Source organism: Camelus ferus, chromosome 35 (genome assembly GCF_009834535.1).
Source record: "Camelus ferus isolate YT-003-E chromosome 35, BCGSAC_Cfer_1.0, whole genome shotgun sequence".
Classification (NCBI taxonomy): domain Eukaryota; kingdom Metazoa; phylum Chordata; class Mammalia; order Artiodactyla; family Camelidae; genus Camelus; species Camelus ferus.
The window spans coordinates 12151981-12177098 of NC_045730.1; the positions used below are offsets into that span (position 1 = coordinate 12151981).

The 25118-nt window shown below is 46.2% G+C and overlaps 1 protein-coding gene across 1 annotated transcript in view; it reads left to right on the forward strand.

Moving 5' to 3' along the window:
• Positions 1-24912, forward strand: part of KIAA1217 (KIAA1217 ortholog) — a 278647-nt gene extending 253735 nt beyond the window's left edge. Inside the window, 13 exon segments of the mRNA XM_032474159.1 lie at positions 4454-4584; positions 5114-5261; positions 7578-8025; positions 8941-9124; positions 12151-12311; positions 12972-13136; positions 16211-16330; positions 19948-19983; positions 20135-20212; positions 20325-21926; positions 22444-22566; positions 23271-23630; positions 23632-24912. Coding sequence (XP_032330050.1) covers positions 4454-4584; positions 5114-5261; positions 7578-8025; positions 8941-9124; positions 12151-12311; positions 12972-13136; positions 16211-16330; positions 19948-19983; positions 20135-20212; positions 20325-21926; positions 22444-22566; positions 23271-23630; positions 23632-23766 — 3691 coding nt within the window. The 3' untranslated portion in view covers positions 23767-24912.
• The last annotated feature ends 206 nt before the right edge of the window (positions 24913-25118 follow it).

Genomic DNA, 25118 nt, shown 5'->3' on the forward strand with positions numbered 1-25118 from the left:
TTATGTTGCCCCTCTCCTGTTCTTCCCACCAGTAACCAGGTGTTTCTTTTCTATATCTGTGAGTCTGTTTCTTTTTTGTTATGCATTCACTAGTGTGTTGTATTTTTTAGATTCCACATATAAGTGAGATAATACAGTCTTTGACTTATTTCGCTTAGCATAATGCACTCCAGGTTCATCCATGTTGCTTGCAAATGGCAAAATTTCATTCCTTTTTATGGCTGCATAGTATTCCATTGTGTATAGGTAATTCTCTCATTTCTTGGAAAGCTTAAACCTCCCAAGTTGGGATTGTAAGGGGGCAACTTTCAAATCCTTTTTATGACCAGAATCACCAGAAGTCTACATGATGGGGAAAGTTATATGCTGTATCTCCAATTTGATATTCTAGTTGTAACTCATGTCACCTCAGATGCCAATCCAATGTGTCTGATTAAAATTAGAATATCCCTCTTAGCAGACTAGAGAAAAAATATCAATTTGAGATATTAATTTCCTAAGAATTAAGTTTGACCACTCTTCATCAACATCTCAAAATATAGCCTCTAAATTTTGATTTAGTTCATGCATTTATAGACAGTTAATCACCCACCATGAGGTAATAAGGTTATTATTACTTGTCTGAAACCATTTCTGTGACAGCCCAGTTGTCTACAACTAGGTCACAAGGTTCTTCTGGAAACTTCTTTTTTAAAAAAATACAGCCTTTTAAATAATATGTCTATAGAATTTTCAATTAAATTATGAAAAAGTAAATGCCCTTCCTTTAAAAATTGTGTTTAGTGGTTGACTTGCTTCTGGCCTAGAAGCAGCGTCTCTGATCTCAATAATACCCTGACACTAGCAGCCCAGCGAAGGAGTGAGTTAGGAAGGAGCGTGGAGTAAACCAATATGAGAGGGCTTTATGTGGCCAGCTCTGTGGGACAGTCACATGTGACTACAGTGTGTACAGGGCACGTGAAGAACTTCAGTGGGACAAAGCAGAACACAGGAGTATGTGATGGCACAAAGCAGGTGAACTACAGGTGCGCCAGGTGAAAGGAGAAACTGCTTCACGCCCCAGGGGTCGGGAAGACTTACCCTGAGTTCTGGCTTGCACCATGTGCCCCCAAGCCAAGGGTGGTACCATGTGCATTGGTTTGTTAAACTGAACTGAGATGGCCTTGAAGCCAAGTGGGAATTCATCAGTGGAGGCTAGACAAGGGGCCTCCTAGGCAGAGGAGCCCGAGAACCAGTAAGTGTCAGGGCCAGGAATGTGCAAGATGTCCTTGGAGAAGTGGGGATAGTCCAGATAGGCAGGTGAGTTGAGTGCAGGATGCTTATCATGTCTCATACTGGGGTTGGGCCATTCCCATTTGCATGGTGCCAGCCCATATCTAGACTACTCACGCCCAGCTTGCCTGCTTGGTATCTCTCTGGCCTGTGTTTACTGCAATTGGAAGATCATGCAACAGAAGCCTGGATTTTTGGCTTTTTGTGCAAGTTCCTGGGTCCAACGCCTAGAATGTGCACTTCACAAAGGTATGGGGGAGTTTCTGAAGCATCTTCACATTTGAGAGTTACTGCCTGGCCTGGTGAGGAGGTCACTGGAACTTTTTGATCAAGGAAGTAAAAGCTGTATTTCAGATGCAATCACGTGCAGAACTGATTGTGGGAGGAAGAGACTGGCATCAAGGAAGCCATGTTGGAAGTGACTATATAACGGTCCAGACAAAAACCCGTAAGACCCAAACCAAGTAGAAGTAGGGATGGGAAAATAAATCAAATACATAATAGACGAATTGGTTGGATCAGAGTGGTGAGAAAGAGTGGGTTATAAAAGACAGCCTGAAATTTCAACTCTCATATGTCAGGAAAACATTCAATTATGTCTTCCTTCCCCTCCCCCACCTCCCAACTCCTCCTCTCCCTGCCTCTCTCCTTACACATACACACACACACACACACACACACACACACACACATACACAGAGGAAAATAATTTCTCTTGGAAATCATGTTAGGGAAAGTTGTTGGTGAGCCATTCAGATGGCAGAGAAATGAAATTTGGGTCTAAAACTATGGAGAGAAATTGGATCAAGATCATTTCTCTCTGTTGGGTTTCTATGTGGACATAATAGGTGGGCTTCTAATAACAGATGAAATCTGTCTCAAATTAATGCTGCTTTTTAACCACGGTAGAATGAAAAGCACCTTCAACAAATAGAATGGATTTACCTATAAACCACAGCATCTTTGAATGTCTGACACTCTTCCTGAGCAAAGTTCACATCTTTAAAGTCTTACTGATGACTGTGATGTTGAAAATGTATTCTCGGCACTCATTTTAGCTTCATGGCCTCTGACTAAGTTTCATCTGAATGCTTTGTCTGTAAATAGATCTCATAAACATGAATAGAAGCAACATTGTTGCGTACAGTAACATCCATACACGTTTGTGTGTGTTCCATGAGCAACAGAGGAAGAGCTGTGACATTTAAGGGTCTCCTGAGTGCAGGGCTATGAAACCCAAGAGGCACACTGTGTAGAAGAGATTAAAATAGAATTTTAGGCAGACTGACTTTGGGTCAGCTGACGGCTCCTTGGAGTATTAATTGTAACTTGGCAGGCTTGTGTGTTGTTAATGGAACCATGATAACATTAGGGTCTTAGTTCTTCCATCAAAGCTTAAAAAAAAACTGGACAGTGTGTCCAGTCTACACATGAACATAGTTCTGTTTGGTAACGGAATGGGAAAGCACTTTTCCACACAGAGGTACCATATTTGGGCCTTTATGATGGATAGCACACCTTCCCTCCACCTCAGGGATGCAGTAGCCTTAGGAAGCTTCCTATGGGCAAGTTCACACAAAACCAGTTACCTTTCCGTAGTTTGCAAATGAGGACGTTGAGCGGGTGAGACTTTCCAGCTTCTGGTCCTGATGGTGCATCGTTTCATTGGAAGCGGCCGTAGGCAGTTTGGTTCATAATAGAATGAAAGACGTCACCAACCACTTCATCCCCCTTCTTGGAGGTAGATGAATTTGTCATTTGCCTGTGGTCCTTGCTGAATGCGTGTGATACCCTGCCTGACACGTGACAGCTGCCGTGACAGCTGCCATGCCATCCACCGCTCCATCGGCTGGCCCACCTGGTGGGCAGGGTCTGGGCGAGCCATGGTACCTTCCTATTTTTCCTCCTAGTTTTATTGAGATGTAATTGTCAAAGAGCACTGTGTAAGTACAGCATAATGGTCTGACTTACACACATGAACTTATTGCCACAGGAAGTTTAGTGAACATCCATCATCCATAGATACAAAATTAAATAGAAAAAAAAAGTTTCCTTATGAGAACTCTTAGGATTTACTCTTAACAACTCTTATATATAACGCACAGCCATGTTAATTATATTTATCACGTTGTACATTACATCCCTGCACTTACTTATCATATAACTGGGAGTTTGTACTTTTCTTGTCCAGCAGCCTGAGCCACAGAAGATGCCAGCCCTGGAAAGCTGTTCATTTACTGCCACCTAGTGGTTTTGAAATCAAAGGTCTCTTCCAGTTTCTTTTAGAGGGAGTTTTCAGTCTTGTCAGATTTACCTGGAAACTGAAATGATGCATACATCTGTTTAGGGTGGGGTTATTAATGTGCCAGGAGACAGAATGCCGTTACTGGTGTGTTCATTTGTTGAAGTGGAAGACCTTAATTTAGTTCTGTTGGGACTGGCAGTACCCTCAGAGGTGTGTGTATTGTGTACACACACACGCCCCAGAAATCAGATCTGTGATCATTTCTTCTCTTTGTGGCCTGGAGAGGACACTCAATCCTTATTGGTGGGACAATCAGTATAAACCAGAAATTCTCGGTCGGGTGCAGTTTTGTTCCCCTCCCCCACGGACATTTAACAATGCCTGGAGACATTCTTGTTTGTCACAGATTGGGGGAGGGGATGCTCCTGGCATCTAGTGAGTAGAGGCCGGGGATGCTGCTAAATATCCTACAGTGCACAGGCAGCCCCCCACAAAAAAAGAATGACCTGGCTCCAGTGGTCAAGTGCCAAGGTTGAGAGGCCTGCTATAGAGCCATCTGGGTTCCTCATTTTGCTCCAACACAGCTCTTTCTCTCCTCTGCACATCACAGAGTGCACACCCCCCCCCTCTTAGTTGGCGTCAGCACCACTTAAAATGAAGAAATGGGTCCTTTGTCAGCCAAGTGGCCAACCTGTGCCCCCCCCCGCCCCCGCCTCCCGTGGACAGCCCTGGGAGAGCTTCCTCACGCCCACCTCACACCGCAGCGGGCTGTCTTAACCAGACCAAGCTAACTCCTCTACCCCGTGCTTCCCCCGTCTCAGTGGGAGGCAAGGGAGGGGCCGGGACGCCGTCCCCTGGATGGGAGCCCTTGCCCCTGCACTGTCTTTATTGAAAGCTTCGGTGCTCACTCCACGAACGGTCTGCTCCCCCCGCCAGTGACCTGGAAGACTTCGTTGAAGACTTAAAGAAGGACTCTGCATCGGCCAGCCGCGTGGTCACTCTAAAAGACGTGGAAGACGGGGCCTTCCTCCTGCGCCAGGTGGGCGAAGCCGTAGCTTCCCTGAAAGGTGAGCGGCCTCCTTGGAGGCAGAAGTCTTAAGCGCGATTCCTGAGGTGTTTAAAGATCTGTTAATGCTGAAGGAGTCACGCACGCCTGCGGTGCAGCCCGTGTGCTGGGTGCTCCTCTGGGCGCTTGGGATACCTCATTCAACAAAACAGGCAAGCACCCCTGTCTTCTTGGAGCCGACATTGCAGAGAGTGCTGTGATGCTTAGGACTAAATGGTACCAATAACAGTTTCTCTTCTCTGGGCTCTTAACAATGCACCAGGGCATCTGTGACAAATGTATTAAAGACAGTCCAAGGGATGCTTGAACTTGTCCCTGATTTACAGATAGGAAATGAGACCTAGCAGGTCTCCGCCCTTGCCCGAGCTCACATTGAACCCAGCTGCGGCACTGCCTCCTGAAGACGCGTGAGCCGCGCGGTGGAGGGCGAACCCCACACCTCTCAACCCTGTCCGGTGTCCGGGTGCGGGGCAGGGGGCTTGCTGTTCTGGCCTTTTCTCCTACAGCTCACCACTGCTCTTGGCCTGCAGGAGAATTCCCAACCTTACAAAACAAGATGCGAGCCATCCTGCGCATAGAAGTGGAGGCCGTGCGGTTTCTGAAGGAGGAGCCGCACCGGCTGGACAGTCTCCTGCAGAGAGTGAGGAGCATGACGGACACTCTGACCATGTTGCGGAGGTGACCACGGCTTCCCGAGGGACAGGGTGGGTCCTGGGAGGATGGGGAGGAGCTTTGAGGACTCCTGGGGCTCTCCCCCCCTCGCCCCATCTTCATTGTCACGAGACTAATCACACCTTATTTCAGTGTCCTGAGAAGAAACAGTGGCTCCTTCCCACCTTGAAAATTCTGTTGCCATGTGGCTTAAGGTCCTGACTCCTCAGCACAGCTTGCTACCTCAGGCATGTCCTAGGGCTGAAAAATAGTGAATGCAGTAAATATTTTTTAAAAAGTCATTTGCATGAGTCTAAAAACCCACTTTTCATAACATTTTGAAGTTGAACGATGGGTCAAATTATTTTATCAGCCTCGTTCACTTCAGGAGCATAGGTGGCTTCCATTAGAAGAAAATGAGTGGAAACAAATGAAGCCTTTCTTGAATGACCCACTGGAAGAGCATGTAAGTCCCACTTAGTAAGGAGCATCGCAGCCCCTTGGGTGGCACAGGCCAGTCACCCGCACCGCGGATGCGCCCGCCCGCACAGGAAGTCACAGTGGAGGGAAGACTGAAAAATCACTGGCTCATCATGACATTCATTGAAAAGAATATGCCCCAACTTCACACCTACATTAAAGGTGCCGGTCCTGTACGCATGCTGGGTTTGCGCTGCTCGGAGCACCATGATAGACTCTGTTTTTGGGTGACAATTAGGTCTCTTTCTTCTCCACAGACTAGCTGACAGCCATGAGTACTTTCCATGTATCAGGCACTGAACTAAGCCCTTTACACGTTGTAGCCCATTCAGTCCTAATTAAAAACCGCATGGGGAAGGCACTCATGTTATTCTCATTTCACAGGTAGACCCGGAGGTTTGGGGAGGCTCACAGAGGGTAGGAGGTGGGGCTGGGATTTGGGCTGACAGTTTGACCCCAGAGTTGCTGTTGGTTCTGATCTCACAGCCAGGCAGTCAGTAATATCAGACATTCTGTCTGCTCCAGCTCACGTGTTGGTTGTCAAGAATATAATCATAAAACAAACAGGACCCCTGCCTTCATAAAATTGCCTCTCTCACGTGGGAAATTGACACAACTACCACAAATAAACCACTTCTCAACAGTGGCAGTCCTGAATTTACCATTGTTGAATCTGAGGTGCTGGAGGGATATCCAAACAGAGTTGCACATGAGCCACTTGGAATGTGGGTTGAAGTTCAAGAGACAGAGTTAGACGGGGTCCCTGCCTAACTCAGAGGAAGGAGAGATTTAGAATTGGAAGTCACCTTCATGAAGATGATTATTGGCGATGGAAGAGATGGCTATGGTAGAACAAGAAGGAAAGGAGGAAACAGATCCTTGGGGATTTGGGATTGAAGGGATGAGGTAGATAAAGAGCAACAGAAGCCAAGAAGTGGTCATAGTGCCGTTTTTCAAATCAAAAAAAGATAGCATTTTGGTAAGAAGGGAATGAGGGACTAAATCAAAATTATGGGTCAAGTACTACGTTTGACAATGTCTTCCGTGTAACTAAAGTGGTCACAGCAACCAGCCCAGAGGGCGGTGTTGAAAGGCACCATCACCACTGTCATCGTCGTCACTGGTACCGTTCATAGACTGCTTTTCTATAGAACAGTATCTGGGGCTCACAGAGGTAAAGTTCCCAACATTCTAGAGCCAGAACACAGTAGAACTGACATTCAGACATAGGCCTGACACCGAAGGTCGTGTCTTTTCCTCTGCACCGTGGATGGAGACAGACACTCCGCATCAAATGACCTAAAAGAGCAGAGGAGGATGAGGGCTGACCCAGCTGTTAGATTTGAAGAAAGGCCTAGTCAGGCCGGGTGGGGGTGGGGGGGCACCAGACTGAGCGGCAGGAGGAGCAAGCAAAAGGAATTAGAATATAAACCACCCTCCCAGGATGCGTGGCAGTGAAAGGAGGAGAGTGAAGGAAGCTTTGGGGGTTAGAACTGAGCATCCCTGGCTGCTGCCCAGGCTGGGATTGGGTGGAGGAGTTATTGTTAGAATCATGTGTTCACTTTATGCCACCACCACCCAAAGGGTGATGAAAGGACATCAGTCTGGACACAAGAGTGGGAGTGGAAAGGGAACACTAGACCCTCTCCTGAGGGAAGACGCAAGAAGGCAGCTGCCGAGATAACCAGGGGGCAGTTAGGTTGCTATGGAAACCCTCCACGCCAAGCTGCTACTCGGGGTTGTAGAATGTCTTCGTTGGGCAACGCGAGCTTACCGGGCTTTGGGATGACACAGCCCTCAAGGATCCCCTAAAAATAAAATGCGAGCCTCAGCAGTTAACGCTGCTGTGCGTCCTTTCTCCAGGCATGTCACCGATGGGCTCTTGAAAGGCACCGACGCAGCCCAGGCCGCACAGTATGTCGCTATGGAGAAGGCCACAGCCGCCGACGTCCTGAAGGCGCAGGAGGAGGCTCCCCACGCCTCGGGCCAGCCCCTCCCCAGCGCGGGCGTCCCTGGGGACGTGAAGTCGGAAGTGGTGCCCCTGACCGTGCACCACGCCCAGAGCTCCCCTGTGGTCATCCAGCCGTCCCAGCTCTCCTCCGCGCTGCTGAACCCTGCCCAGCACCCGCCTGGAGGGGCCGGCCCTCACCCGGCCAGCCCTCCCGCGGCCACACAGGAGGTGACCTCGGCTCTGCAGACGGCGCAGGGTCCTCAGTCCCCACAGATGCCCGTGAATGGTTCTGCCATGCAGAGCCTGTTCATCGAGGAGATCCACGGCGTGAGCGCCAGGAACAGGGCCGTGTCTATTGAGGTAGAGTTCGCTTTCGGTTTCTCGGAATTCGGTGAAGGAGGAAGGGACACGGTCCTTTCCCTCCCAGGGTTTACAGTCTGGTTGTAGAGATAATGCATATATGTATCCAAGGTATATTTTTATATTTGAAATGGAAGTACTAAATATTTTATTTATTTTGCTTTTTTTCTTTAAGTGAAACAAAAATATGAAAAGCTGATACAAAAAAATGCAAGAGATTCCTCATTCAGCAGTGTCATTACATTAGGAATGCAATTCCATTAGGCCCGTGGAAATCTTCATTTATCCAATTTTCACACATTTTAATGTAAAATTTTCATAAGTTTATAAAATATTTGTAAAATATACTATAAAATGTGAAATACATTTTATCAAATAAATGTGTATTATCAAATATATGTTTTATCAAAATATGCATTTTATATTTTTACCCAAAAAATATATATAACTTTCTATTTTATCTATATATGATGTAAACTGATATCAACGAGTGTTTTGGTGTTGGTTTCTCTCTCTTTGAACATCACTATGATGAAAACTCAGTGTAGGAAAAGAGTTACAGGATCCATACCTTTGCGAGCACATCTTTGTATCTCTTTCCATGGGCGTTGGTAGAGGTACATAGTAAATGCTCAGTAATAATTTGATGAATGGATGATGGGATTTCTGAGCTTGCTTCTCTGCAAATGGGTATCACTTGGGCTTCCGTGGTAGCCTGTTTATAGAGGCACAACAGACAGCACGGGTCAGGTCTGTCTGATGTGCGGACATGTCCCTGGGCTTGGAAGCTGGAGCATCATTTTACCAACGCGTTAACTGTGTTATGCTTCCCCTACCCCGATATGAAATCTCGGGACTATCAATTAGCCTTTCCAGCTGGTTTTTAAACTTTATTCACTTGCTGTTGTCCTTCAGAAAGCAGAAAGGAAGTGGGAGGAGAAGAGGCAAAATCTGGACCACTATAATGGGAAAGAGTTTGAGAAGCTCCTAGAGGAAGCTCAAGCCAATATTATGAAGTCAATTCCAAACCTGGAGATGCCGCCAGCCTCGGGCCCACAGCCAAAGGGCGATGCTCTAGGAGACAAGCTAGAACTTTCAGGTAACCGAGGTACTAACCGAGTGCACGTACTGGCTGCCCTCGGGCAGTGTGGTGCTGCCCACGTCTGCACGTGCCGGCCAACGGGACCAATCTCTCACTTCCTAAGAATCTTATAAATTAAAAAAAAAATTTAATTGGAAGAACAAAGCCTCAGGTGTCCCTCGAGCCTCACTCCTACCTTTTAACTATAACCACAGTAGGGAAGCCGTGTTCTGCGTTAGGATTCTAGAACAATGCCCACTAAGGAAAAAGGCAGAGTCCCAGCTTCTGCCTTTTCTACGAGTTTATGACCCTTCACAGCACCAGCTGGGAGAATATGAGGCCTGCGTTTAAATGGAGAGCTTTTCATGGGCTGCAGAAAGAAAATGCCAGCTTTTATGAGCTCTCAGGGGCATATTAGATCATAAGGCCAAACTGCATTTTTTAAATCAAAATTATTACATGGTATATTTAACCAACTAAACTATGGAAATTAAGCATCAATGTGTCAATAACAGTATAAAATAGCTGTTAAAAAAAAAACCTACTTAATCTTAAGCCAATTACAAACCACGTGCCTTATTCTGATCTTAAAATTATAGACAAAGACATTATTTTACTTGCAGCCAATGTTTCTCAGAGTCCCATTCAGTGATGTCTCATGCAGTGACTAAAATTAATTTGAAAAAGAATCACCATCTTGACTTGCCTGGCAAGGAGCGTGAATGTGGAATGACCAGTGTAACACTCTCCTCCCAAATTTCTGTTCCCCCAGCTGCTCTAAAACATCACTCTTTGAAACTTTCCCCCTCAGTCTATGCTGAGTTTTTCACCTCCTTTCCCACCTGCTAACTGTGTGAGCCCTGTCCAGGGCCCTGGAGGGTCAGACAAGGCCTGGACATGGGAGATGTGTCTCTGCTCTCACAAAGATGGCTTTTCTCCCAAAGTTCCCAGGCAGGAATTCCAGCGGATAAAATGATCTACCTCATTAGGGTGTCTCTCTGGCCTAATTCTGGTTCCTCTCATTATTAATTTTCTCATCTAGTCCTTTGATGTCTTATAATTATAAATAAATTATAAATCAGTGATCATTTTTGCTTCCCACGATTGTACAACAAAAATAATCACATTACATTTTTTTTTAACTTACCTTGTTTGGGCTTTTTATTCTTTCAGATTTAAAAAATTTTGCATACATTATTTTTTAAATTACTCTCCAGAGTATCTTTACTCCGTTCAAGTGTTCTTACTGTTGTTTTCTTTCTTTTTTTTTTTTCTTTTTTAATTCATGGCCTGAGTTCTTTCTTGATAGAATGTCATATTTAGCCCACCAGAAGTGTATAAATCTGTAAATGCTGATTTCTGTAATTTTTATTTGTTTGTCATGGGTGTTACCGCTTTTATTTATTTTTGCTTACTAACAAGGTAAAATTCTAAGCTTGGGGTTTTTTAAAACCATTTGTATTTCCTTTTGTGTGAATTGTCTGAGTACTTAGATCTTAGGTACTTCCCTCTTGGGAAGGATGGATGGCCCCCAAAAATCAATGGAGAATTTGGGGGCTTGTGGCCTCAGTGTTAAGGCAAAAATATTCACCGAGACATATGTTTTCAAACAGCAAAGAAGGCTTTTTTCAAGACTATTGCCATGAGAGAGAGAAACTGAACTTCACTCTGGGTGCTGCGTATCAGGGAGGGGGGTCATGCTAACGGCAGGCCAAGGGCGTAGCTGTCAGTGGTAAAGAATGAATGAAGACCGAAGGTCAAGATGGGGGTGTAGGGGGTTGCTAAACTAACCTGAGGGTCTTTATTAAAACTAGGCTCAGCAGACCAAGGGCAGGGTCTAGTGCACAAAAGGGGTCAGAGGAGCCTGAATCAAGCTGGGCATAGAGGGAGCCTGTGTCGTTACATACGAGGGGGAGACTGGAGCCCACCTCCAGGGGCCCTCGGCCTGTGCCCATCCCCAGAAGCAGCCATCCTGAGGCTGGGCTCTGCACGAGACAGAGACTGTCCGCTACACAGAATCACTGGTGTGTCACCCTGACGACTTCCCCAAGTCTTCATTCCAACTTAAAGTAGAAAGTCCTCAAGCACCTCCTCTAAGCAACTGTCTCAGCTGCTCGGAAAAGACAGACACGCTCCCAGGAGGCCAGGCTACATCCCCAGAGCTGGGGCAAAGGCCAGCTGGAAGCTTCCAGCCCACATTGCTGGTTTCACGGCTTTTGTGAGCACTTGGGTAGAGGGTTAGTATCCGGCAGGGGCAAGGGGTGTTGATGAAGGAATGAAGCTGTTTGAGTTTTGAGTAAAAAAATGCCTTTTTCTGGGGAAACTCAGCACCTGGCTGCCTCTCCTAACCTTTTTTCTCCTAACCTAAATTTATTAATCCCTCCTTTCTGTGTTTGCTGCCTTCATGCATTAGCAGAGAGCCTTTTCTAACCGTATAACCATGACTGAAGAAAATAATCCACTTTCTCCGATGTTTTTCTCTGACCCCATCTGTCTCCCCTCCCTTCTGGCTCTTCCTGGGCCAGATTCTACTCGAACATCCTCGACATGAATCCTTCCTACTAACAGACTAGGGATGATGTTTTCCACACTAGGGATGAAGGCCCTGGAGACCATGCAGGGGCCCCTAGATTTGCCTTTAGGCCCCGATCTTTGATTTCTCCGAGTAACACCAACTTTTTGGGTAACAAATTTGCTTAATAATAACAGGTCATACTTGCATAGCATTTACTATAAGCCAAGCTCTATTCTAAATGCTTTATGTATATTAAACCACTGAATCTTCACAACACCCTAGTGGCGAAGGTATAATTAGCATACCCATTTAACAGATGAGAAAACTGAGGCAGAGAGAGGTTAATGAACTTGCGCAGGGCCTTTCTGGGACTTTAAACCAGTCAGGCTTTGGGGTCTTTATCTTTCATTGTTATACTATGGAGAGAACAGAGAAGTAAATTTTAAGTCTGAGTTTATAGAACTACACTGGACTTTCTGGATGTTATCTTGAAAGATGATTTTTGCAATGACACATTGTCTTCCAGAAGACTCTCCAAATTCAGAACAGGACTTGGACAAGCTGGGGGGTAAGTCCCCACCGCCTCCTCCCCCGCCGCCACGGCGGAGCTACCTGCCAGGATCGGGGCTCACCACCACGAGGTCCGGCGACGTGGTCTACACCAGCAGGAAGGAGAACATTGCTGCTAAGGTCTGACGGGTTAAGCCCTGATAAACTGGTCTCTGGGTTCAGATGATGCCCTCAGAAAAAGTCTTCTCTGCTCTCATAGCCAGGCAGAGAAGTGGAGAGTAAATCTCCAAGGATGCACCACAGATGGAAAATGTCAGCCAATGTTATTGGACTAGATTGAGCACCAGGAGCTGTAGCCCTATTTGACTTTAAGCTGCGATCCCCAGCTACTTCCCCAGCAAAGCATCCTAAGATTGAAAATGGGGATCAGAGGGGGAAGCAAAAGGAAGATCGCCTCACAGAGGTAACTGAGACTAGCTGACACAGTCAGGGAATCTATACAGAAAGAGGTTCAGCGAGCTTTAACTTCCACTTAACTTGGCAAGTTGTGTCTTTTATGTTAAATGTAAAATACGGTCTCCAAGGAGGGCCTTTCTTAAAGAAATTGAAGTTGAGGAGTTACAGTTTTATTATAATTCTTCAATCCATGCACCAAAGCGACAGCATGGGCAAAGAAAAACCCAAACTAAATGCAAGTGGACAAAACAGCCTTCCAGCTCAGTAAGCTGGGAAGCCAGTGCAGCGGACAGTGAGGGAACGTGTGCTGGATTGTGATCTGACCCTCTTTTTGCCTGCGCTGGGGGTGTTAAGCCAGTATCTTTTGGTCTGAATCTTGCGCAGGCAAGCAGTGAAGATGCTGGAGCAAGCCCGCAGGCTAGAGCCACCAAGTGTCCCACTGAGGAGCCTGCTTCGGCCTGGACCCCATCGCCACCACCTGCCACTGCTTCCTCCTCAAAGGACGAGGAGGAGGAGGAAGAAGGAGACAAAATAATGGCAGAACTCCAGGTATGTGGATGAGGTGACTTGACCGTGGCTCCCTGCCCTTCCTGTCTGGGACTCTGGCTGCGTCTCTCACAGATTCCCAAGCTAGAAAGGGCTGGAAGAGAGCCCTGTGCACCTGGGATGTATCAGCTGCCTCTCTGGCCTCGGCCACCACTTTTCCAAGATGGCGCTGAACTAGGCTCTCGGGCGCCTTTAAGACACGTGTGAGGAAATGACCGCTGCACAAAACAACTCAGGAAGTTTATACAGAAAAACCGATTGCAAGCTTTCCTTAGCTCTGGCTGGTAGAACTTCCTTTCCTTTCTTTCAGTGTTACCAGTCTCTGCCTTCACATGGGGTCCCATTCTTTGGCTTTCATTCTTGGGCTGATAGACCTGAAATCATGTGGCCTCCTGTCCTCCAGACTAAGTTCCCGTTCATCTTTTTTTTAAGTATTCTGAAAAGCTGGATGGTTTTGTTTCCCATTTTTTGTGGTCTCTTTGAGAAATACTTATTTTCATTTGTTTTTATTTGTTAACAAATTGTCACCGTCTACCCATAGGCTTGAGGATGGGATACAGGGCTACACCCACATTCACGTCACGGGTGTGACTCTGCCCAAGGTGTTCATTCTAAGAACTTGTCTAATCAGAGTCATAAACACAAGTCCCAGACCCAAGTCTGTTCATAGAGTATTTCATTTTGATCCATGAATTAAGGTAGGATTTTTTTCTTGCCCATTCGATGATCAGATCACAACCTCCCTATGGCTCCAAAACACATTCACCAGTGTACCAATGGTTTTGAGCAGGCCCTGGGATCTGCATTGTTCATTTGGAGTAGAGAGAGTTCTCAAACCATGTCATCCCCACCCCAGTTCTCCCCATCTGCTCTCCATGGTGATAACTGCCAACATTGAGATGCTTGGATTTTCCAGGGAAAACAGAGCTGCTGGTTGATTTGTCACACACACGAGCCCTTCCAGACCCATTAAAACTCAGACTGGCCCGACCCATGCCCTCCATCAAACAGTGTGCTTAGACAGGTTGGAGAATTTCATTCTTAGGAACCGTAGATTTAGAAAGTTAGTGACTCACGAAACAGTTGGGAGCATGGTGGTCTCCATCACTCAGTTACCCAGTGAGGACCCTCTGACTCAGATACCAGTGTGTCAAGGCTACTTGGTGCCCGGCCTGAGCTGTGTCAGGCAGATGCTGGGGCCAGTCATGATAGCATTTGCCCCCAAATTATGGCATATACAACAAATACCGTATAAATAATAAATAAATCATGGTGTGAATAAATCACAGCCCGGTTTGGCTCAAACGGAAGAGAAAGCACTAGATAATGTGAAACAAGCTTTGTAACCTGTGAAAGGTGAACAACCACTAGCCATCAAAGAACTGTAGGTTTTAGGTTTGTCAGCAGCCCTGCACCAGCCCTCAGGAGAAGTCACTCATCTGTTCCAGACACTGAGAGCCCATCACCTGAGACTCTGTCCTCCCATCGAAGTCAGAATATCTTTGATGCTTTCTTTGACTGAAAGCTTCTCAAAGGGCAGAGTATCTGGCTTCTTGTTACATTCTTGGTGGTTGGGTCCCAGCGTGAGTGAAGCGCTCTAACCCTAACGTGACCTTGTTCCCCTTCCTGCCACGGGGAGGGCCCAACCTGCTGCATCAAGGAGTCGGCCTGCGGCTCTGTGGGCTCTGTCTATACCCGCCTCAGCTCCCGCTGAGGCAGGACAGGGAACAGCTGCAGCCCCCTGAGTAATTGCAGAACCACTGTCCTGCTCCGTGTTATCAGGCTTCAGAAGAAACTACAAAGCCTGGGGTCTGACGGCCCACGGAGATGGCAAGTAGCCCTAGTAAGCAAAGCCCTGGGCATCTCCAGGGCCAGCGAGGACCAGGGTGTCTACGGCGGGAACAGGGAGTCAGTCAGCAGAGCCGGGGAAGAGCAGGCTGCGGAAGGTCCAGGCTTCTGCTCCGCTCTGATTTTAAAACCACTGCTGAAATGTTCCCTTGGGGAGGGCGTGGGTGGTTCCTTCTGTCTGCAGTTATTTCCAAATAATAATATTCGTTTAAAAAAAAAAAGACAGTATTTGACATTAAGAAAATATAAGGTGATTATTTGAAATTATTCATTTAAATAACTGACCTTTAATCCTGCCTGCACATGAGAATACCTTGAGGAGTTGAAAAAAAAGTCCTGCAGCGTGGAGAGTCTGACTTTATTCTCTGGGTGAGGCCTGGGTAGCAGTAGTTTTTTTGTTTTTTTTTTTAATTGGGTGTCACGTAGCCTGATTTCAAGAAACTCTGGGGCTTGGGTTACCGTCTCTCCAGCTCTAAGGATCATATACATTGTGACTCCCTATCTGTCCTGTAGACACAGCTGATGCTTCCTCTGTGTCTGAGACCCAGCCCCCCCCCCTCAGTGTCCCCGTGAGTGGCCACGGGTGGCTGTAACTATAATCGTTAGTTTTCAGAGACAAGTCTAGGCGGATCAGGCAGCTCCCAGGCCGCTCAGAATCGCACGTCTGCTAGAGCCTCACTTGACCCTGCATGAGCCTCAGAACAGCTCAGAGTGTGGGAGTATCTGTGGCTGTGAACAATTAATTGTTAAGGATTACTTTCATTTTAAGGTTCAAAAGTTTGCAATACCTTGTGCCCTTTTATCTATAATCTCAATAAAACTGGTTAAAACAATAATGAAGAGAAAAGAAGGATAGCGTCTCCTTTTGTCTGAATTCATTCACATATTTAGCATTTTTTAAAGGTCAAAGCCCTTTAAGAGAAGCCCTACTAAGTGCAAATCAGTTTCATGCAGATGGGAAGAAAGGGCATTGTTTTCAAGGGCTCTGTCCATTTCAAGGGCTCTGTCTAGTTCATCTTGGTCTGGCCCAGGAAATAAAGAAGCCTTTGCCCCGGGCTTTGCCAGCCTGAACTCAAACAGGAAGCCGGTTTTTAGGGCACTGCCTCCCTGGCCCTCACGCAGGATGGGCCTGGGTCTGGATGGGGAATTCCTCCAGATTCCCTGTCTGTTCCCTCTGACCTTCTTGCTATACTCGGATCCCTGTTAACCTAAGTATTTTAATTCCTTAGGCATTCCAGAAGTGTCCCCTTATGGATGTAAATTCAAACAGTCACGCTGAGCAGTCCCGGGCTGACAGTCACGTTAAAGACACTAGGCCGGGGGCCACAGTCCCGCCCAAGGAGAAGAAGGTAACGTGGCAGTTACACGTTTGCCACCCAGTGGCCCATCCTTCTTTCCTTGCTCTGACACTAACACCACTCCTGTGCTTGAGCCTCTGTGACTTTTCCGTTTCCTCCCTTTTTTTTTTCCTTCAAACTAATGGAGACACAGCTTGGGGTTTCACCAGAGATATCTGGTTCAGGTTTCCAGAGTGGGCGCTGTGTTCCTGTGCACAGCATACAATTACAGACGCAGAATTTAGGCATTTTCCTCCCAAACCAAAGATACACATGCACCTTTCAAGGTTTTCCAGAACAGCTCTGGGGGGAGAAAAAATGGAAACGTTAACCACGTAGGTCGCACTTATTCTAATGTTTAACTTCTCTTCTGGACCAAAGACATCTACGTTAAAAGCAGGTGAAAGCTTTAGGTGCCAGCAGAGCTGTATCCTCGCCATCATCCACAGGTGCATTGGTGGAAACACACACATATGTATTTGCACACATGTTCAAGAATGCCAGAGTTTTTGTTACTATTAGGAATTCTCAAAGTGTACCTCCCAAGATAGGAAGTTCGGTATAGTTTTAGTGCTAGTGTACTGGGTACCACTCTCATGGTTTCAAAACAGATGTCCAAGCTCTGAAACAAAGGTCACTGTCATGACTTAAGTACTTTAGGGGGAGGACGTTAGCCTGAAGGTTTGAACTTCAACGTCGTTAAGTTGGATCTCGAGCTTTTGTGATTTTGGGATGTAGAGCCATCTTATTTGATTGAAGCCTCTGTCTAAATTTCAGGATAAAATGCTTATGATGACCAATTCAAGTCTTAACTTTTTTTTTTTTTTTCCGGCCAGGAACTTGTATCTCAGAATTCAAAGGTTTTAGCTTCCCTTAAGTAAAGTCAAACAGATCAGCCACAAGGTAGCCAAGGAGCTACTCCAAGTGGGTACCTCAGTCCAGGCATAAGTAAGCCCAGTGAAGGAGATATAGGAGCACAAAATGGGAGGTCTGTTCTAGCACGTTCCTTCAAGAGATGCAGTCCAGGGGCTTTCTGCTCCCAGCCGTGCAGCCCCGCCACAGAGGCTGACCCGCTCCCCCGGTCACATCATCACAGGGCCTTCGTGTAAACCCCATCTGCGCCACGTATCTGGCAAATGAAACCATTAGCCAGGTGATAGGGGGTCCCTCTTGCCGCACCTGGGGAGGTTGTGAGATTGTCATTGTTAAATCTTTCTCATGAAGAAAGCCTCCTATTGCTGTGAATTGAACCCATGACAGTCACCTTGGAAATACATTACTTTTTCAATCTGTCGTATTTCCTTATGTGGCTTTATTAAAACCAACTCATAGAAGGCTCTGGCCTGTCCCATGTTACATGACACACTCAGGCCAGTGAGACTGTGTCTTCTAAAATACTGACCGGGAACTTCTCAGAGACCCCTCTGTAGACAGTCATTGTAGAATTCTGCTCACTTGCTGAAAAGTTGTGTGGGGTTTCTTGCCCTGTGATTAGAAATCCATATCCCATCGATGACATTTATCTCCATCAAGGGTCCATCAGATACTGAGCGGGTCTGTACTGAGTGCCCGATCCTGGGGCATTAGACACCAGGTTGAATTACAGGTGCTTGTTCTGGATAGTTATACTCAGGAGATTGATGTACGTCATGAGAACCGTGACTGTCAGACTTGTCCCCAAATTGTTGTCATTATTAACCTCTTCCTGGGCTATTCCTCTGCTCTTCTGTAAATTAAATGTTTCTTGGAGTTTTTCTCCTCTCATCATCAAGTGCTAGCCTAGTACTTACTCTTATGCAATTTTTCTACAACTTATGTCTCTGATTTTGATTTGTTGCCCAAATGCATATTGTCCTTGCTTCACCAGTTGTCTAAACAACCCAAATCTCAGGACCTAAGAACAGATATTAAAGAGGCTTAATCAGCTCTCATGCAGAGACCTGACTGTCTAAGACTGTCTGAGACTACATGACAATTGTGAACAAGTGACCCTGGATAAAGTTAACATGCTTGCTTTGATTCACGCCTTCATTTTTCCAGCCCAGGGCCAAAAATGCTAGATCACATGGAGGCTAAACTTGACATCTTTCTCTGAGTGACTTCCCTGGTGGAGTATTCCTGCTGCCAGAGCCAGTTTAAAGTCCGTATATCGCTGGTGGCACCTGAAATAGTTAACGATGGTGTCACCCAGCCTCAGCCAATCAGGTTGGATGCCAAGCCCTAACCGCCCAGTAAGAATATCAGCTGATGCCAGTTCCTCCTTTGATTCGAGGATCAGTTCACACTCAGGTCCTAGTTCGACCTACACGAACTCCCTGTTTGGAGTGGAAACTTTAGGCCGAAACCTCATTTCTGTTTCTTCTTATAACCTTTTACTTGATGCCTTGGTTGTTGAATCTAAACATAAAATCCCGCAAAAGAGATTATGTTGTTCAACTGCAGGAGCTGAATCTTACTGCCCTGGTTGGGGGTGCTGGGTGGGGGGCAAGAGGAGGTTAAAAATAGGACCTCGGTGTCCGTGCCATGTTTCCCCGTGATTAATACTGACATTGTCTGTGTGTTTTACTCCCTGAATGTGTACGAACATTCTTTCCCTTTCTAACCGGGCAGTAGGATGGCTCCGGCTTGTCTTCAGTGGGGCCTGGGTTCTTGTGCTTCGTCATGTTGTCATTGCTTTAACCCAACAGCCTTCTTGGGATCGTGTCCCATTCTGCTCTCACCTCCTCCTCTTGGGCTTCTGCAGCAAGAAGAAAGGACAGCCGTGCCTTGGAAGTGACAGGGCATGGCTAGTGATAGCTTTGTGGCAGGGGCCCGAGGCTACTGGTCCAACCCATGCCGGAAAAGGCCGTGCTTCCTGGGGGAGCACCTTCCATGCCTGGTCCTCCCTGCTGGCTGGGTTCTTACCTTCTGAATCCTGGTGAGAGCCCTCAGAAATGCATCTTCCCTCTGCATGAGAGCACACAGAGAATCAAAGCTGAAGCATGATGTCACGGTCTCCACTTGAGCCTCAAATTTCTGTTCTGTAAATTGTTTAGATGACTTTTTGACAGCCTTGTAACTCTGCATTTGGATTTGATCATCTTGGCTATTATTAGTATGAAGGTTATTTTGACACTTTACTTGGCAAGTGCAAGTACAAACTGCAAGTATGTTTTCCAATCTGTGATTCAACCAGGGAAAAATAATGTGGGGTTTTTTTTTTTTCCCATCTCCAAGTACCACACCCAACCAATGCAGACCTCTTATAGGAAAATTCCCATAAAAGAAGCAGAGATGAAACTGAAATAAGTAGCCGGCAGAGATGCAAAACTTTTCCTGGTCTAGTTTCCTTGAAGCAAGAAAACTGAGGCCCAGGAAGGACATGAAAGGACTTGCCTAAAAATAATAACATAGTTCAGTGGCAGACCTGGGTTAGAATCAAAATCTGCCTGCTGATACAGTGTGCTTCCAGCAATGCCCCCGCCCCTACTCTTCTGGTTTTAGAGTCTGCTAAGCTCACAGTCAGATGTTGAAAAGAGGACGTGCTGGTACAGAACCCGTCCCTTTATTCTCTTAACTGCTCCTCCCAACACAGTGTCAAATCCTTGAAGTATTTGGCTAATTGAGATTTTCATCTTGTACAAACACAGGGCATTTTTGGAAGTTGGAGACCCAAGCAAACCAAGGTAAACAGAGCTGTAGGCTCTGGACTGGTGTGTTACAAATGTGCTTGGCCCGCATGTTTTGGAAGTGTAATTAAAGGAACAGTCTAGGTATAGTGTCCACTTGGGGGGGATGTGGTTTTGTGGAGTAACATGTCCTACACTGTTCTACCAGAATTTGGAATTTTTCCATGAAGATGTACGGAAATCTGATGTTGAATATGAAAATGGCCCCCAAGTGGAATCCTGGAAGGTGAGTTCACCAGACGTGTGTTCCAACCGCTACCGTGTAGATTCATGCCCTTCCTTTGCAGATCAGTTTCTGATCACTATATGTGGTTTCCCTCCTCCACCCTCCCTCCCAGGTTCCCGCAGGGGCTCTCACACCTAGTGACCATCCGAAGTGGGACAGAGGAAAGGAGAATAGTATTTCTGATGCACCAAGAACATCAGAATACAAAACTGACATCTTCGTGAAGGGAAATTCCATCTCCACCAAGAGTTTGCTTCGAGACGGTAGAAACTATTCCCAGAAAAATGTGTCTAAGGTCAATTCTAGTTTCTCTGGTGTTAGTTCATTAGAAGATGAAATCAACAAAGGACCTACGATCCCAGGGCTGCAGTATCCTGTTTCTGACACTGAGAATCAGAAGATGAATTACGGGAAGACGAAGAGGGTGAGTCAGCAAGGACAAGAAAATACAGATAAGGGCCACCTTCCCTCTCCCACTAGATCAGCTGAATCGACGATTCGTGACATCAAAACGCAAGACCAAGAGGTTCCCATGACAGAATTTGGCCAAGTTATCTTAAGACCCAAGGGAGCAAGGCATGCTAACGGGATCCCTAATGAGGGTGGGGAATCGACACCAAGTTCTCCCACCGAGGAAAATGCAACCACCGACAACATTGCCTTCATGATCACCAAAACCGCGGTCCAAGTTCTCTCCAGTGGGGAGGTCCGAGATATAGTGAGCAAACAGGGAGAAGATGTACAGACAGTCAACATTGATGCCAAAAAAGAGGCGACTGCCCCGCAAGAAGGCACTGAAAGTGAAGAGCCGGTCGTGTGCCTCGACAAGAAACCTGTGATCATCATTTTTGACGAACCCATGGACATCCGGTCTGCATATAAGAGACTTTCAACCATATTTGAGGAATGCGATGAGGAACTGGAGAGAATGATGACGGAGGAAAAGATAGAGGAAGAGGAAGAGGAGGAGAATGGAGATCCTGTGGTCCAGAATAACACTTCCCAAAAGGTTCCTAAGGAGGCTGTCTCGGGCAGCCTCAGATCAGGGCCGCAGGCTGAGAGTAAATTACAGCCACACTTCCTTTCAGCAGAGACTGGACTGTCAGGAGGACAGGAGGTGAATAAAACTGAGCCGAGCAAGTTCAGCCAAGTCGATTCGCTAAGCTCAGAAAACCAGGGGGACGTGACTGATGACCAGTCTGAAAGCCCCAAGAAAAAGTTCAAATTCAAATTCCCGAAGAAGCAGCTTGCTGCTCTCACCCAAGCCATTCGCACAGGAACCAAGACAGGGAAGAAGACCTTGCAGGTGGTGGTCTACGAAGAGGAGGAGGAGGACGGCACTTTGAAGCAGCACAAGGAAGCCAAGCGATTTGAGATCAGCAGATCTCCATCTGAAGACAGCCCTAAGAATCTGCTCAGGAGACCAGAGCAGCCCCGTCTGGAGAGCACGGCTCTGATTTCGAGAACTGATGAAATCAGAAAAAACACCTACAGAACATTGGACAGCCTGGAGCAGACCATCAAACAGCTGGAAAACACGATCAGTGAGATGAGTCCCAAAGCCCTAGTTGATACCTCGTGTTTTTCCAGCAGAGATTCTGTTGCAAGCTCCTCCCACAGGGTCCAGGGGGCCGGTCCCCAGTCCTTGCTAGTCCCGGATGAAGTTCCCACTGCCCTAGAGCCCCCCTCGTCTATTCCTTCAGCCTCACGTAAGGTATCTTGGTCTGATGGAAAAGTGAAAAGAACCAGCTGCTTTTTTAAAATCTGCCATAATCACCGTTAGCAAAAGGTGTCTTGTGATTTACTTGCTTCCTTTCAGGTGGCTCGTTTTGTTTTGTTTTGTTTTTTTGTCTGTTCACCATGATCCCTCTCTCTCACACTTTCTCCCTCGCCTTCCAAACAACAACAACTAGGTGTCTAACAGCTAATCGACTCTGTTTTTTACCTCTGTGGCTGACTGGTGTTGGGAAAACCGCAAGGATTTGCTGTTGAAGTGATTGCTCTGATACTCACATTAAAATCCGTTTGATCAGTAGTGGAGCAGTTTTATTCTGTTTGATTCTTCAAATTAACCCCAGTGGTGTCTCCTGATGTCCGTCTCCTAGATCTGTCCTGCATGTAGGGCTGTGGCTTCTCACGTTGAGCTTCTCTGCACACAGTGGGGCGGCCTTGGTGACAATCTGCTCACGAGCATCCTTTCTGTCCCCCCCTCTCGCTGCTCCTTCCCACAGGGCTCCAGTGGGACCCCTCAGACGAGCAGGATGCCTGTTCCCATGAGCTCCAAGAACAGACCCGGAAGCCTGGACAAACCCGGCAAGCCGTCCAAACTGCAGGATCCCCGCCAATATCGTCAGGTAGTTTTACCTTAACCCCGATTTCGGATGGACACTCTTTGCGCTTAAGAAGCAAGTCGCTGACTTAGTTTATACCAAATATTGCGTTTTTCTTTGTAAGATCCAGTTTACGTAGACACCCTGGATCTGGGGGCCATGAAGACAGTCTAAAAGCCTTTGTTGAACTTCTCACCACGCTTTTGCATGCTTGCAATAATACGTCTTTTACTTTGTGACGCCAAAGTTGACCTGTTAACACGAGGTGGCAAGCCAGTTGGTTTTACCTGGGGGAGCATAGTGGTTCATCAGAACACCTTGGGAGACCAAGACAGACAAACCTGCCCTGAAAGTCACCAGTACTAACGTGTGTTGACTGCATCACACTGGAGGCCCCTTAACTCTCCGCCACGATGCCCCACCCCCACCCCACCTGGTAACACCCCCCGCATGGCCCACCCGGCACCCAGAGATGGGAGCAGGAGGGTGTGCCTGTTCTCCCAAATGCGTTCTTCCTTCTTTTCTGCTCTGCACATCCTCAGCTCTGCACTTTGGGGGTTCCTACCAGGTCCAGCACAGCACCACGAGACTTAGCTCAGGCCTTGAATGGTTTGGTTTGGTTTGATGTCTCATTGAATGATTCTCAGAAGGGCTGTGTTGCCAGGCCCTGTGGATTGATGGTGTTACCAGCTTCCTGACGAACTGTCTCCCGCCATCTTTATTTGCAGGCTAATGGAAGTGCTAAGAAAGCTGGTGGGGACTGTAAGCCTGCTTTCCCCTCCTTACCTGCTTCTAAGATTCCAGCCCTTTCTCCCAGCTCTGGGAAAAGCAGTTCTCTGCCTTCTTCTAGTGGTGACAGCTCTAACTTCCCTAATCCACCTGCTACTAAACCATCAGTTCCTTCTAACCCTCTCAGCCCCCAAACAGGACGATCTGCTCCCTCTGCCTCCCTCATCCCCTCTGTCTCTAATGGCTCCTTAAAGTTTCAGAGCCCCACTCATACAGGTAAAGGTCACCATCTCTCATTCTCACTGCAGACTCAAAATGGCCGAGCAGCCCCTCCTGCCTCCTCCTCCTCCCCCCCCTCCCCCCGCCTCCCCCACTTCACTGAATCAAGGTGCCAAGAGCGTCAGGACCATCCATACTCCTAGCCTCACCAGCTACAAGGCACAGAATGGAAGTTCAAGCAAAGCCACCCCATCCACAGCAAAGGAAACCTCTTAAAGGCCAAAATCCTATTAGGCACAAGTTGGAGTTACATTTAAGGAAAAAAAAATTTTTTTAAACAGTCTTTGGCAACTGTTTTTACAAGAGAATGTAACATATTGCTGTACTGTTTGAGGCTTAATGCTAAGTATGTGCTAAATACTGGACTAATAGATTTCCATAAAGCTTGTTTGTTGGTTTTTTTTTTTTTTACTTTGTTGCTATTATAATTACATAGCATTTACTGTCTATATGCAATACCTGTTATATGAAGTAAGCATGTGTTACAAAAAGAGAGTTTGGCGAGAGAGAAAGGTGTGCGTGAGACAGGAAAAAAAAAAGATGTACTGAGCATGTAAAACACATATGATTCCAGAATTTTAGTATGTTTTGTATAAAAATATTTTTCATTACGGAGACTAGAAGTGAACAGAGAAATACACAAGTGTGACTATACAAATTGTAAAACAGATACTATAATATTTCCTTTTATTTTAGTGTTATTTAGCTTTATTACAGATTTCTATTTTTGTCAAAACTTCATGGTTCCTTTCAAGATCTTTTTTGCCAAAACATTTTGATACTGTAGCATTGTACATTTGGAAGTAGCGTGCTAGACAGTAAGCTAGTGAAATTCCACACAGGCCAACAAAGGCACATGTAGAAAGCAATTATCAACCCTGTTGCACTGCCATGAAAACTATGTATGATCATTTGCCAGCCCAAGCAAGCTAGTTTTCTTTGCTTTTCTTTCTTTTTTTAAAACATGTTGGGATTCTCTAGTTTTCTTTTGCAGTATCTAAATCCTTTGTTTTGTGAGACATGGTAACCCACACTATTGCATTGTGGATTTTAAAATGTACACTTCTGTACGGTTCTGTAAACTGGTAACTTTTTTTGTAAATATATAAATAGACACCAAAAGTACTGTATGTGATAGCACACAGAGTAGTTTTCCCACACCAAAGTTAATTTTTATGCATGCTTTAAAAACATATATTGGGAAGGGCAGAAATGGGACTTCACGGACATTTTTAAAAAGCAACAAGTTTGCACAGCTAGAGTGTTTTTGTAAATAAATGTATTTGTATAACACAGTCATGTAAAATACAGAACTATAAGCAGAGACTTTGCAAAACTAAATAAAGGGCTGCATGCTTATTATTTTTTGTACCTTGTTTTTATAACGAATTTCTAGGCAAAGAACAAACGTTAACTGTTACTGAATTCAGTTTTGGCTTTGAGGGCTCGATTAGTAAACATGTAACCAGACACAAACTGGTTTTTCGGAAAGCTCAACTTTTCTGAAAGCTCCGGGGTGACTCGTGATGAGTTTCTGATAAATTCTTTGGAAGGGTAGTTCCTTCCCG